A 15,783-nucleotide genomic window follows, 5' to 3' on the forward strand; every position below is an offset into this window, starting at 1 on the left:
AAAGAGGCCCCAAATATTCTGTAATAACTCTCACTAGGACGAAGCAATCTGAACGAAGCTTCGAACAAGCCGGGATGCCCCGGCATCGGACAGCCTTTGCGGAGTTTAACCTCCGTTTCTTCCGGGTGCATACCCCTGAACTCCTTCATGTGTCTGGCAAAAAACAGAGATCACTTCCAGCATTGCATGCAATGCAATGGATTACACATACATCAAGGTATGTAGCGTATTTTTGGTTCAGATTGCTTCATCCTAACGGGAGTTACAACACAATATCTGGGGTCTCTTTCGAGTGAATCTCCCAAACAAGCATGCGTCAGGAAAAAAAAGCCATTTTTTCCATTGTACTATTTAAATCAGAGAACGACAGAAATCACTTTTCATGACAGTCATCCAGACTGATAATTTTCTCGTTCTGTAAAGAAATTCTTGAAAAATAAATTCTTATTGGGGAAAAAGAGAAAATACATAAACATTTCTGTGTCTGTTCAACCAGGCTCTAGATCACATGCAGAAAGGTGAATAGTTGTTTGTTATTAATGGTGGATATTCATGAATGTGTAAATATTTAGCTGGTCTCTAAAAGGTAGAAAAAATCTCCATGGCAAGTGGCCACTCGAACCACTGGTTCTGCATTTTTAGTCGTGAAATGCTGGTGCCAGGGGCACATGAAAATAGCCAATGTCAATGCATGATTAATATTTTAAATTCTACACTGGGTGAACAAATATTAAAATGCTAGATTCTGACATCCCCTTTTCACTAACCATCAACAATATACTGCTTTACATGCATTTAGGTTGTAAAGCACATTTGTCTGAAACATAGAACTAAATTAAATTAACACTGTTCGCATTAACTTACCAGCCTTTCCAAGCACATGTTAAATAAGCTCTTCAGTCCATTGTAATAAACCTCACCTAGGGCTTAAGCTGTAACATTTCCACTCATGTCACCTTTAGCTAAACTGTTGTCAAACTCCAAGTGCTCAAAAACCTTTTATATTTTTGTCAGTATATGAGTATTTTGCTTGTATTGAAAAAAAACATGAATCTTGCTCAAATATTTATAAAATTATTTATAAAATTCCAAAATGTATTACGGTGTTCGCTGTGCTCCCCTACTCTTGTTAATGATGGCATGCAGCTACTGGCAGAGGTCCAAAAGGATGACTCTTAATTGCCAACAGCAATTCATAAGCTGCTAATTAATAAATAAATAAATAAATAAAATCAACCTTTAAAAAAAAGTGTTTTCTGTACTCTGCCATGGTGAAAGTCCTTTTTACAGTGAGTGTAATTACTGATCTTTACTGTTCCCTGCTCCCCACCTATACAATTAACAATACCTTAATCAGTGGTAAATAGTGTTAAACCAGTGAACAGCATGTTAAATACTTTTTGATAACATTTTTAAAATCTAACACAAACACTGGGTGTTTCACAGCCAAAGCAAAAGTATTAATTTATTTGTTTACATGTTTAATTACTGGGAATCTATTCCATATACACTATGTTCCTTACTCTTAACTGAATTTTAGCATTGACAACCTGGTAAGTTATATGTCAATTTTAATGTCAGCAGCACTTCTCTTTCTAAGCAATACAAATTTTATTCAGTCACTCAATTATGTTCCTACAGTATTTTAAATTTCCACATAAACATGCACAAGAGTGCTGGCAAATGAGCACAAAAAATGGTAAGCATTTTTCTGTTTGCATATGTATAAGAACACATTATCATGGCTATTTCACTTTTTAGAAATAAAACCCAACTAATTTAAAATCAAATCTGATCCTAAATGCATTTAATAATCATAGTTCCAGTTTTTGGATTCGGTTTCAAAAGGTCACACCTATCTTGAAACCTGACAATCTGGCTGATATCACAAGGACTTGCTGAACAAGCTTTTAAATAGTTTTTATGTCACCTACGTCGAGACAGAGTTCCAACAGGTCTTCTGCAAAGCTAAGTTGAAATCAAGCAAATCTATTTTCACGTTTAAATCCGGGACATTACCAGGTTACTTTAACGGTGTAACATATAAACCAAATATTCGCTTGAAAACAAAAACAAAAAGATTTTACATAAATGACAGTCAGCCAAATAAATATTTCCGCGTATATGCTAAATGTTTAACAACAAGCGCTGGACATTTTAAAAATCTAGCTTGTGTGCTGTGACACCTTGGCACAATAATCCACTAGACCCAAAAGTAAAAATACCTGTCACCTTGATAAACATTAATACTAACGTTAGATCCGAAAACTTGTTTTCGACATCATTCGGCCGCCATTTTCTAACCGAGAGGGAGGACATGTTGAACAAACACAACAAAAGAGGAGCGGCCATTTGCAACTCGCATTGATAATAGTGCGCTAACTTGGCATCGAAACTTGTTTTCTCTTTATTCTGTGTAAAAAAAAAAACACCACAAGCTTACCTGATGTGTGGAATCCCAACTCCCCCCTGAAGAATTTTATATAGCTTGCTTTCATACAAGAGCTGTGGGTGTCTGGCTTTCTGCGACTCCAGTTTTACAGCGACCTCCTAAATACAAAACACCAAGTACAAGTACCAGTGCTATAAGTATAGTGGAAGCTTCAGCGATTGCCAATACATTAAGTTATATATAGCTAGCACAATACAGAGCACGATCGGAATTAATAAGGTGTGTTCACCTTCTAGTACACTAAAATCAGCGAATTTCAAACTTATTGTAGGGATTTATCAAACCACAAAATGTAAGCAGCAGAACAGCCATGTTAGCTAGCTAGCTAACACTATGTTTGAAAGTACGGAAGCAAAAGAATTTTCTTCGCTACGACCAAAGCCCTATCTGCAAGGGCTTGGGCCTACGCTAGTTATGCATTTACGTAAGCGATGTAGCTAGGTTATTTAGATACGAATTACAGATAAAGTTTACCAATATATTTCGGACTTACCTCTCCGTTTGTGATGTTGATTGCCAAGTAAATGTCACCAAATGATCCTGATCCAATTTTTCGGACAAGCTTGTATTTCCCACCGACTATAAATTCGGCCTTAGAACCACTGCTACTAGCCATGTCTTTCGAGTTCCTAGAAACACTTAACCGAAGTAAAATGACGGCGTCTTCTAATCAAAAAAGTGCCCCTAATCTGCTTATTACTAGCAAGCGATTACTTTAGGAACATACAGCTATCGGTCTATTGTTCGATTCAGTTCGGTTGAAACAATGCTAGTTAGCTAACAAACAGTTGCTATCTATCTGGAATCTAAGTTACTATTACTTACAATCATTAAATTCTGATAATTAGGCTCATCTGGGGCAAATATAAGTAATCTCTGCCCCAATGTGTGTTTCGACGACGCGGTTATTGACCTTACATCCAATCGACTAACTTCCAGTTTTCCAATAACGTTGGCTAATAGCACGCCATAAACTCGCTAAGCTAGCTAGCCTCTAGCAGAGTAGAAGGACAGTTTTCGTACAGTCCTATTTTCGACGCGTTCTCCAAACCACCTCAAATAGAGGGGCAATTTTATCCTCTGATGAAGGTTATATTCTGATGATTTAAACATACATAAACTAAGTATCCTTATCTGTTGCAATATCAAAGAAATAGAACGAGTTGCCACTTTCTTTCCAAAGCGCAACCCACTCACTCCGCCATCTTGTCGTTCTGCCGTTCGTCTCGAGGTGATTAACTACGTTTCTTTTTCTAAGAACGATAGCCTACTGCTGCCGGCAGGGGAGAGGTTTTGTGTGATGTCACGGAAATGAGCATATGAATGCGGGAACGCGCACGAGGACGTGGTTTTCTTTTGTTTGTCTTTTCGTCTGTTGCCCTTTACTTTTTCTCTGCGGTAAGATCTTATAAATTATTATTAATTATTTATATCAGTAATACACAAAAGAGTCACGTGTTCCCCGTCTTGTCCTGGTGGCCCGCTGGGCCGTAAGGCGCGCCTCTGACAGATTTCACTAATACTCAAAAATGTTCAAAAAAAGGGCAATACATAGAGTAATTTAGGAGAATCCCCACAGGGATAAATGCCTGTCTTATTTTCTCACCTGATCAAATGAGGCCAAATGTAAGCTCAACACATTTACTGAATGGCTCTAACTCTGTGGTATTCAACTCCAGTCATGGGGAGAGTTTAAGATATTACCAACTTTCCTGATCCAGTCCATCTATCTGCCTATGTATCTATCTATAGATTTCAGCATCTTTATCTATCTATCTATCTATCTATCTATCTATCTATCTATCTATCTAATTTCATCTGTATGACAGCATACTTGGTAATTATTCCTCCAGATTTCTTTTTGTAAATTTGTAACGTTTTGTAATTGGTTACCACATCTATCCATTGCAGATCATTTAAACCCTATGTTTAATTGAAAATAGTACAAGGACATATCATATCAAATGATGAAACTGAGAAATGTTATTGTTTTTTTAAAAATATATGCCCATTCTGAATTTGATGCCAACAACACGTTGAAAAAAAGGTGGGACGGGCAACAAAAGTAAAATTGAATTGCAAAATAATAATAATAAAAAAAAAAAACCACTTAGTAGAACATCTCACTCCTAACTAGGTTAATTGGCAACAGCATTAAAAGAAGACACGATTCTGTAGTGGAAATCACTGCATGGGCTCTGGAACGCTTCTGAAAACTGAACTCAGTTTGTCATTGCAACCACAAATGTAAGTCAAAACTCTACCATGCAGAGAAGAAACCATACATAAACAGGATCCAAAACCGCCACCGCTTTCTCTGGGCCCGAGCTCAGGTAAGATGGACTGAGGCGAAGGAAAAGTGTCCTGTGGTCCAACACATGAAAATTTTAAATTCTTTTTGGAAATCATAGATGCCATGTACTCCGATCTAAAGAGAACACCGACCACCTGGCTTGTTATCACTGCATAGTTCAAAAGCGAGCATCTGTGATGGTATGGGGGGCATTAGTGCAAATGGCATGAGTAACTTGCACATCTGAAAAGGAATGATTAAGGCTGAAAGACATATATACAGGTTATGCTGCCATCCAGACAACATCTTTTTCAGGTAAGGCCTTGCTTATTTCATCAAGACAGTGCCAAACCACACTATGCACATGTTACAACAAAATGGCTCCACAGTAAAAGAGTCCGGGTGCTAAACTGGCCTACCTGCAGTCCAGACACCCATTGAAAACATTTGGCACTTTATGAAGTGAAGAATACAGCAAAGGAGACCATGTGAACTGCTGAGCAGCTAAAATCCTATATCATTCAAGAATGGGAAAATTACAACTATGGGTCTCCAGTTCCCAAATGCATACAGATTGTTGTTAAAAGAAAAATGCACTTTTGTGAAACGTGTTGCTGGCACCAAATTAAAATTCAAAATGGGCATATATTTTTCAAAAAGCAATAAAATTTCTCAGTTTGATATGTTGTCTTTGTAAAATGTAGGGTTTAAATGATTTAGATGTCATTACATTCTGTTTTTATTTACAGCCCTATTTCCAAAAACGTTGGGACGCTGTGCAGAATGTAAACAAAAATAGAATGCAATCATTTGCAAATCATGTAAGCCATGTTTTTAAAGGCACAAAGACACAATATCAAATGTTGAAACTGAGAAATGTTATTGTTTTTTGAAAAAAAAATCCTATTTTGAATTTGATGCCAACAACACGTTCCAAACTGGGCATGTTTACTACTGTATTTCATCAACTCTCTTCTTTTAACAACACTCTGTAAGCATTTGGGAACTGAGGGGACCAATTGGTGTAGTTCTGAAAGTGAAATGTTTTCGCATTTTTGTTTGATATAGGATTTTAGCTGGTCATTAGTTCTTTGCCATAGTTTTCATTTCGTAATGCGGCAAATGTTTTCAGTGGTGACAGGTGCAGGCAGGCCAACTTAGCACCCGGACTCTTTTAATACGGAACCACATTGTTGTATTACATGCAGAATGTGGTTTGGCATGGTCTTGCTGAAATAAACGAGGCCTTCCCTGAAAAAGATGTCATGTGGATGGCAGCATATGTTGCCAAAACATGCATATATCATTCAGCATTAATGGTGCCTTCACAGATGTGCACGTCACCCACACCATGCGCACTAATGCACCCCTATACCATCATGAATACTGGCTTTTGAACAATCTGAGCAAGCTGAGTAGTCTTTAGCCTGGAGGACACAGTGTCCATGATTTCCAAAAAGAATTTCAAATATTGATTTGTCAGACCATAAGACACTTTTTCACTTCCCCTCAGTCCATTTTAAATGAACTCAGGCCCAGAGAAGGTGGCAGCATTTTTGGATCCTATTTATATATGGTTTCTTCTTTGTGTTTCTGAGTTTTAACTTGCATTTGTGGATGCAGCAACAAACTTTCACAAACAGTGGTTTTCAGAAGTGTTCCTGAGCCCATGTAAAAAATTCCACTAGAGAATCATATCTGTTTTTAAAGCAGTGCTGCCTGAGGGCCCAAAGATCATGGCCAGCAAATACTGGTTTTGGCCTTGTCCATTGCGTACAGAGATTTCTCCAGATTCTCTGAAACTTTTAATGTTATTATGTACCATAGATGAAGAAAAGCAAAGGTTGTTTGCTATATTATGTGGAGAGATATTATTCTTGAATTGTTGCACTATTTGTTCATATAGTCTTTCACAGAGTGGTGAACCCCTCCTTATCTTTAGTTCTGAAAGACTCAGCATCTCTGGGATGCTTTTTATACCCAGTCATGTTACTGACCTGTTGTCAATAAACTACCAGGTGTTTTTGTTTAGGATTACACAATTTTACCAGCATTTTTTTGCCCCCGTCCCAACTTTTTCGGAACGCGTTGTTGGCATCAAATTCTCAATGGCATCAAAAAATTCTCAGTTTCAACATTTGATATGTTGTCTTTGTACTATTTTCAATTAAATATAGGGTTTAAATGATTTGCACATGATTGCATTTTGTTCTTATTTAAATTTTGCACAGTGTATATATATATACACATATATATATATACACATATATATATATATATATGTAGGTACTATAATTACAGGCTTATAATAATAGGCTTGGTTTTAAGATTTTTTCCCTTTGAAGTGAAAATGTACAGTTATGCTGTTTTGCTGTTTGCTGTTATCCTCATCTCTGAGACCCTAAACACATTCATGGTTAGGACACCTAAAACATGTGAAGTGCATCCAAACCGGACCATCAGTTATGATGACAAGTATCTGCCTGGCTGCCCATTTGCCCCCAATTATTTAGTCCTCAACGATTAAAAAACTTAATTTGGGAAAATGTGTTCTGCATCAACAATTCAGCATTATGTACAATCACAATGTTAGTTATGAACATTGTCCAAATTCCTACACAAAGAGCTCCATTTAAGCAGTTACTTTCATAATAAGCAAACCACAGTTTCTCTACCAATCCAAGAGAGATCTCTTTACAAGAGGATGATATTTAGGCAAGGTTCATATTTTTAATATTTAGTTTAAAAACACCTCACCCCAATTAATTCATTATTATATGTAAAAATGCTGCAGTATGCTGCTCACAAGCATTTATGTTGTATGTATACATAAGCACACTCATACTTTACTTATGTGATCTGGTGTAGTGTAGTGGGTAACACCTCTGCCTTCTACGCAAGACTGGGGTTCAATCCCTCACCTGGGCAAGTACCCTACACTATACCAATAAGAGTCCTTGGGCAAGACTCCTAACACTAACTTTCGCCTATCTGTGTAAAATTATCAAATTTTGTGTGTGTGTGTGTAAATGTATTATTATTTAATAATAAAAAATATGTTTTATGTGTACTCCTTTGTGAGCTTTTAAATTTTATATGATGCTGTTCTTAGCCCATTGCCATCACTTAAAGAGCAAACATACAGACTTAGCAGTTGTTCAGCTAAATTCAATATATTATCTAGCTTGACACCACATAAGAAGTCAGTGTACTCTGACATGAAACAAAGATATCTGAATGAGTAGAAAATGCAATTTAATGGTCAAGCTCCAATTTGACATACCATATTATAAACTAAGGTAAATCTACCAAATAGATGTTAGTCTATAATACTGATAAACCATTTACACATCTCAAAGCAGCAAGCATGAAAGCTCAAACTTATCCACAACTTACTCAAAGTGCCAGCTATGCTAACTAGAATACAAACCGATTTTTGGTGAATCAAGTAAGTGAATGCACCTGAAACTGTAGTGTTGTAACAATTCACAAATTTTATAATTTGTTTTTATACAAAGCAACAATGTCTTCATTTGACATATTTTACAATTCACCAAAAAAAGGAGTGCCTGAAATGTGCTTTATTTTAATACTCTTATAGAAACAATGTAGTAATACTGTAAGACACTGTAGAATTTCTATAGTGTTGTGTATAAATTTTGGTAGCACTTTACAGGTTGAGTAATGATATGGTATAACACAGAAGAAACGTGATGTATTTTCCAGCCCTGATTTTATGTAATCTCAGTATATTTACCTCATCTATTCCTGAGCAACTATTGTCTGTAGCTGGGCCAAACTATAAAGGTAATAGAACAAGCATGAGTAATAATAATAATGTAAAACTCTAAGTCGTAAATTCAGTGCAGTTAGCCTCATTACTTTGAAGCACACCATTATCTAATGTGAGGTGCAGTAACTGAGAAACAAGATGCAAAGAAGTAAGTTTGCATTTTACAGCTAAGTTGATTACTTTGAGTCACATTTTTGTATAGCCATCAGGCTAGGCTGTCATAGTGCTCCTTGCTGTAACACTATACAATTAGAAAATATTATAATAAGGCTTGGCTTTATCATTGAAAATAACCTGTAAAAAACAAAATTAAAGCAAAATGATATTACATGAAAAAAACAAGCATGAAGTTTTGATACCTGAGACTGATCACAGTATGTTCTGCTAGTGCACATTACATATGCATGTTTTTATGTGTGTATGTGTACTGTTGCTGTCATACTTGTCATTCTAAAACAACACTTCAATTCAGTGGTAAAAAGCACCTATAGCAAGAGCACGTCCTGTCAGACCAACACTGTGAGGCTTTGACATGACATGGTACAAGAGTTGAACTGGATATTTTCATCGTCGTATAACTGATTGACTCTTGCTAAGATGTGCACAACATCTTTGTTGACTGTATCTCACCAATGACACTGTGTTTAGTTGACCAGTTGAGATTATTTTTCTATTTTTATCTATTCTTTTTGTAGTCCTCTTTTCTCATGATGCTGTTTACTTTGACAAGGTTGTCTGGCCCATTTGCTGAAAAACACCCTCAAAGCATTACATTCCCAGCACCATGCTTGACCATGGGGATTGTGTTCTTGGGGTTGAATGCTTCTCCTTTCTTTCAGCAAATGTAAACCGAACCCCTGTGTCCAAACGACTCGATTTTGTGTCTGTCTTGGAGTCCTCCTTGGTTAGCGTCCATGGAGACCAGCCTTGTGCAGTGTCCACTGGAGTGTTTGCTTTGAAGTGCTGGTACTAGAATTGCTCCGATTGATCAGGATGGACTTGGTGGTGATACTTGGATTGTTCTTGGGCTCTCACACTATTATTTTCAGATAGTCTAAAAGCATTTATAATAGTTCAGTGAATATAGCTGTGACAAAACTTGTGAAGGATCCATGGGCAGATTTATTAACAATAGGGCAGTCCAGAGAAATCAGTTGACACAGAGAAATCAGTCCAAAAGGCCAGGCAGACAGAGCAAAAAGGACAAAAAGCAAAAGCAGATTCCAAGAGTTCAGGCACAAGTTCAAAATACCAGACAGACAGACTTGAAAGAACTGGAAATACTTCGTTCAGAGGGGATGAATGGGAGGAGTATTTAAGGTGTGACTGATTAGAGAGATGATAAGGTGCAGGTGGCTTGATTCTGGTAACAGGGCTAGTACTTGGGAGAGGGAGACCTCTAGTGGCCAGATAGTGAATTGCTGACAATAGCTCTGACTCCTGGCTGTAATGATCTGGTCTCAGATCTAAATGCTAGATTACGGGAAACCCTTGACATTCTCATTCCAGTTAAATGGAAGAAAAACCTGCATACTCATAAAAATCCATGGATGAATGCTTCATATACCAAACCCGAAGTACATAACCTGGGTGTGATCTTAGGCTCTGAGCTCTGTTTTATCCTGCATGTAAACGCAGTCGCTGAAGTAGCTTTCTATCATTTGAGATATATTGGCCTTTTCTAGCTCAGAGTGATGCAGAGAAACTTGTTCATGCATTTGTTACAAGCAGAGTTGATTACTGTAATGCTCTTCTTACTGGACTTCCTCAGAAAGCAATACGTCCTTTACAATCCACACAAAATGCAGCAGCACGCATCCTAACAAAACCAAAAAAGAGAGATAATTTCACTCCCGTTTTAAAAGAACTGCACTGGCTACCTGTATCATTCAGAATAGATTTTAAAGTTCTGCTACTAGTTTTAAGGCTCTGAATGACCTAGCACCCGCCTACATCACAGAGTGTCTATCTGTTTATGTTCCAAAACCTTCTGTAAAATACAGAAAACATGGAGAGGCCTCGTTAACTTACTATGCTTCTAAACTGTGGAACTCAGTTCCACCTTTTATTAGACAGTCAAGCTCAGTGCTCTGAGTATCTCTTTAACATTAGCATTTAATTCTCTATGTCTTGTGGCATTTATCTTTTAATTTGATCTGTGTCATTTTCTTATATGATTCTAAATGAAAACTTATAATTTCTTGTATTACTGTTTACCTTTATCACCTGTAAAGCACTTTGAGCTGCTGCTGGCATGAGAAGTGCTATATAAATAAAAAGTATTATTATTATTATTATTATTATTATCATTATTATTATTATTATTATCATTATTATTATTATTTTTATTATAGGCTTTCCTCATCTTGTGAGCAGCCACAATGCGCAACTGGAGGTCCTCACTAAGCTCTTTGGTTTTAGCTGTGACTTGCAATTGACTAAAAACTGACTGGAGAACTACTGCATCAGCTGTTCTCAATTTATAATTGGCTAGAACATAGTAAAAATTATCAAGACCTGCTTGCATTTTCTCAAAGATGTTTGACAGTTTTAAGGGGTATGAATAACTTTGGAAATGGCATTTTAGTAAAAAGGTAAAAAAAAAAAATAAATAGAAATTGTTAAAATTGATCATTAACATCTCTATCACAATGTCTTACCATCTGTTGTCACTTAGGCCACTAAGGATGGGGAATAAACTTTGTGCCAAGGGGCCAGGATCTCTATGGAAATGAAAAATGTTTATAAAATAATAGAAGAAAAATGAACTAAATTATGTACCTGACAGTACAGTACCTTACAGTACCTTGATTTCAACGGGTGTATGTTTCTAGTTGAGCTTGCTGAGCTGAGGTCATTTCCAATTTGATCAATGTGTAAGTAGTAAAGTCTTTGACTTTGTAAGCCTCTGTGCATTTGAGTTCAATCCTTTACTATCTGCTTGTACTCAAAGTAAAATTCTGAGTTGTCCACATGTTTGGCCAACAAGACAGATGAACTAGTGGCACTAGTTCGTAATCAGCGGTTATACCCGGAATGTAGTCTTTTATGTCTCACAGAAACGTGGTACTTCAGTCCCTCATCTTCTTTTATTGATATTCAGGCACCCCTCCCACAGGCTGAAAGCACAGACAACACAGCCCCCTCTCCCCCGTCTTCACACATTAACACATCAGATCTGATCTGATGTGTTAAGCCCCCCCAGCTCAGCGGCACAGGACTTTAGTAGTCTAAGTGTGTCCTAGACTACTAAAGTCCTGTGCCGCTGAGCTGGGGGCACCCCCACAGCACATTTTCTATTGTATTTTTCCAGGGGAGACATTCAGAAGCATGCAATGACAACATACAATTCCATGCACATGTTAATTTCCAATTATATATATCCTTTCATACACCTTGTGATCTATATCTCTCCATCTTTTTTATTCTTTTATTCTTTTTGACATTCTGTAAAAGTAAACAAATAACTATATACATTAAAACCTGAGGAGATGCCTTGGGGTAAAAAATAAAGGGGTTAGGTAAGAAGAAAAAGGAGGGGGGGGAATAAAAATAAAAAATTAATAAATAAAATAAATAAATAAATAAATAAATAAATATAAAATATAAAATAAAATAAAAAAAATTAAAAAGGGGAGGGAATACTCACTCACATTGTATCTCTACAAATGCTGTTCTTACAGACTTTATATAATTAACCCATTTTAACCAGAATTTTACAAATTTTGTCATCTTCAGTCTAATAGAAAAAGTAATTTTTTCCATTAGATATATTTCATTGACCAGGTTTATCCAGTCATACAGTGTAGGGGGATCAGGAGACAGCAACTTCCTTGTTATGACTTTTTTACTTGCAATCAATAGAATATTCCATAAATATTTTCCGATCTTGCCACATCAAAACCCAGTACCTCTAGAAAAAGTGTATCAAATACATTACGTACTCTGTCGAACTTCCTTCCTTTACTGTTAAGCCTTTATACATTTTGGATATGATTCCTTTGTGAGCTTCAGACTGATAAGCTTTGATAAACAAATTTAGTATTTCATCATTAATACTGTTGAGTGTATCATCTTTAATTGTTTTATCAAAATAGTGTCGTAATTGAAGATAACAGTAAAAGTCCTGATTTTAAAGGTTATATGTTTCTTTTAGAGACTGAAAATCTCTCAATCTGCCTCTTTCCATAATATTGCAGTATGCTGTTATATCCTTTGTCAGCCAAATTTTGAACCTACTATCCAGCTTATTTGGTATAAAGTCAGAATAATAGGTGCACCATCGTATTACTTTCAACATTTCACTTGAATTGTATTCTTTTACTACTTTAGTCCAAATTTTTAATTGGGTTTTTATCCAAAGATTCTCTATGAATAGGGGGGTTCTTTATCAATGACGATTCTATATCCATCCATCTTGCTTGGTAAGCAGGGTTGCATGCAAGAATTAAGGGTCTTGTCTGAGCTGCAAAGTAGTACTTTTTGAAATTTGGTAAACCCATGTCTCCTCTGTCCTTTGAAAGCTGCAAAGTCCGACATCTTATTCTTGGTTTCCATCCCTGCCGTATATACCTTGAAATGATTTTATCCCATTCTGAAAAAATGTTTGGAGGGATTTCAGTGGGGAGTGCTTGAAATAGAAAAAGGAGACGTGGAAGCACATTCATTTTTATAGATTCAACCCTTGAGTTGAGGCTAAGAAAAGGAATCAAGCTCCATCTTTGAATATCAGTTTTAATCTTAGCAATAAGGGGTCCAAAATTAATCTCTGACAGTTTAGAAAGGTCTTTGGGTAGATTAACTCCTAAATATTTTAGTGAATTGTAATCCCACCTAAAATGATATTTTTGTCTAAGATATTTTGGGGGATTATAATTAAATGTCAAAACTTGAGTTTTCTGAACATTTAACTTGTATCCTGAGAATACACTATAAAGTTCTATCACTTTCATTAACTCAGTGAATGAACCAGAGGGCTCACTCAAAAACAATAAGACATCGTCTGCATATAATGCAAGTTTGTGTTCATCACCCTTCATGGTAATACCTTTTATCAAGGTGTCTTGTCGTATCCATTGGGCCAAACGCTCTATGTACAAAGCAAAAAGAGAGGAAGACAGAGGGCAACCTTGTCTTGTTCCACGTTCCAAAATAATAGTATCGGACAAATTACCATTTATTTTGATTCGCGCGGTTGGTCTATTATACAGTGCTTGGATACTTTGGATAACTTCTTTATGAAACCCAAACCTATTTAAGACTCTATATAGATAATTCCAACTCACCGAGTCGAAAGCTTTTTCTGCATCTAGACTTATCAGAGAGGCTTCCAGATTGTGCTGTTTTATATAATTAACAATATGCAAGGTACGTATTATATTATCATGTGTTTGTCTATGTTGAATAAACCCTGTTTGGTCATAACTTATAATCTGGGGGAGAATCTTCTCAAGTCGTTTGGCTACAACACTTATACACACACATATAATTTATAGTCTACCTTAAGAACTGAAATTGGTCGATATGATCTGCATTCGAGTACATCTTTTCCTTCCTTAGGGATAACAGTAATAATTGCCTCACTCCATGATGGGGGCATTTTCCCTTGAGTTAATGCATAATTGCAAGCTGAAAGAAGATTTGGTAATAACTCTGCCCAAAACACTCTATACCATTCAGCTGTAAATCCATCTGTCCCGGGGGATTTATTTGACCTAGGGCGTGAAATAGCTGCATTTAACTCCTCTGCTTTTATCTTAGCTTTTAAATCTCTGTTTTGTTCTTCTGTTAGAGTAGATTGTTGGCAAGAGTTAAGGAATGTGTCAATCTGTTCCCCATCTTCGGAATGTGGTTGTGTATATAGATTTTCATAATATTTTTTAAAGGCGGTTTTAATTTCATCCCATTTGTATAGCACATTTTTCAATTTGGGGTCTCTTATTTTATATATGGTATTGGCTGCCCGGTGTTTCTGTAGTTTGTTTGCTAAAAGTTTTGCTGATTTTGGTCCTGATTCATAATATTTCTGTCTAGTAAATACTACCCTTTTTCTATTTCTTGAGTGTATAATATATTTATTTCATTCCTAATTTTAAGAATTTCTGACATGATATTTGGGTCTCGTTTTTCTTTATGTATAATCTCTAAATCTTTTAATTTAACATTCAATTCTACTAGTTTCAATTGCTGTATCTTCTTTTTAAGAGCACAGTAACTAATAATTTTGCCTCTAATAACTGCCTTTAAAGCATCCCATAAGATCTCAGGTTCAACTTCACCATTATCATTTTCTTCTAGAAATACTTTTATTTCTTGTTTCATTTGCTCTTTGAACTGGGGACTGTTGAGAATACTTGCGTTTATTCTCCATGTTCTATTTCTAGGGCTGTTATTAAGCAGTATAGACAATGAAATCGGTGCATGATCAGAGAGGTCAATATTACCTATATCACATTGTAGTATTTTGTGTCTGTCTCTTTTATAAATAAAAAAGTAATCAATTCTTGAATACACCGAGTGGGGGAATGAATAATGAGTGTTGTCATGCCCAGTTGGATAACAGTCCCTCCAAAGATCCACTATTCCCATTTCCTCCATTAACATTTTTATTTTTTTGTGCAGTAGTGTTATTCTTTGGGATGTGTTTGTCAAATCTAATTTCGGATTGAGATGAACATTCCAGTCTCCTCCATATATCAAAATACCTGATGCATCAGCCATTAGTCCAAACATTTTCTGGTAAAACTTAAGGTTGCTACCCGGGGTAGCATATACATTCAATAATGTTAATTCAACACCCTCTGTTCTTCCAGAAAGTAAAATGAACCTCCCTTCCTTGTCTTTAATTTCCATAAATTGTTCAAAGGGGATACGGTGAGATATTAATATAGCCACACCCCTCCTGTGACCAGATTTATATGAGGAAAAAGAGATTTTTGAAAATCCCATTCGTTTTAGTTTCTCATGTTCAGAAGCACTCAAGTGGGTTTCCTGCAAAAAAACTATTGATGCTCCTTGTTTCTTCATTTTGGTCAAAATTTTGCTCCTCTTAGTAGGGTTGAGTACTCCATTAACATTAAAAGAAATAACTTTCAATTCTGTGTTAGCCATTAAATCTCTCTATAATATCGTAAACACCCCTTCTCTGAAACACAGTTTGCCAAAATAAACCATTAGGCATCTCCCCTTTAGTTTTCATGAACAATAAAGCAATATAACCTAACAAAGACATAAATGAGAACATCG

At 36.2% G+C, this 15,783-nt stretch overlaps 1 protein-coding gene across 4 annotated transcripts in view; it reads right to left on the reverse strand.

Annotated features, from left to right (window-relative positions):
• csnk1a1 (casein kinase 1, alpha 1) overlaps positions 1–3,700 on the reverse strand; it is a 46,470-nt gene extending 42,770 nt beyond the window's left edge. For all 4 annotated transcript variants that reach the window (XM_036569167.1, XM_036569166.1, XM_036569164.1 and 1 more), the window contains exons 1-2: positions 2,946–3,700; positions 2,444–2,550 (exon numbers count right to left, since the gene is read on the reverse strand). In XM_036569167.1, the coding sequence (XP_036425060.1) occupies positions 2,444–2,550; positions 2,946–3,068 (230 nt within the window). In that variant the 5' untranslated portion in view covers positions 3,069–3,700. The remainder of the gene's footprint in view (positions 1–2,443; positions 2,551–2,945) is intronic.
• Between the last annotated feature and the right edge of the window lie 12,083 nt (positions 3,701–15,783).

The sequence above is a fragment of the Colossoma macropomum genome, unplaced genomic scaffold, assembly GCF_904425465.1.
Source record: "Colossoma macropomum unplaced genomic scaffold, Colossoma_macropomum, whole genome shotgun sequence".
In the NCBI taxonomy this organism is placed as follows: Eukaryota; Metazoa; Chordata; class Actinopteri; order Characiformes; family Serrasalmidae; genus Colossoma; species Colossoma macropomum.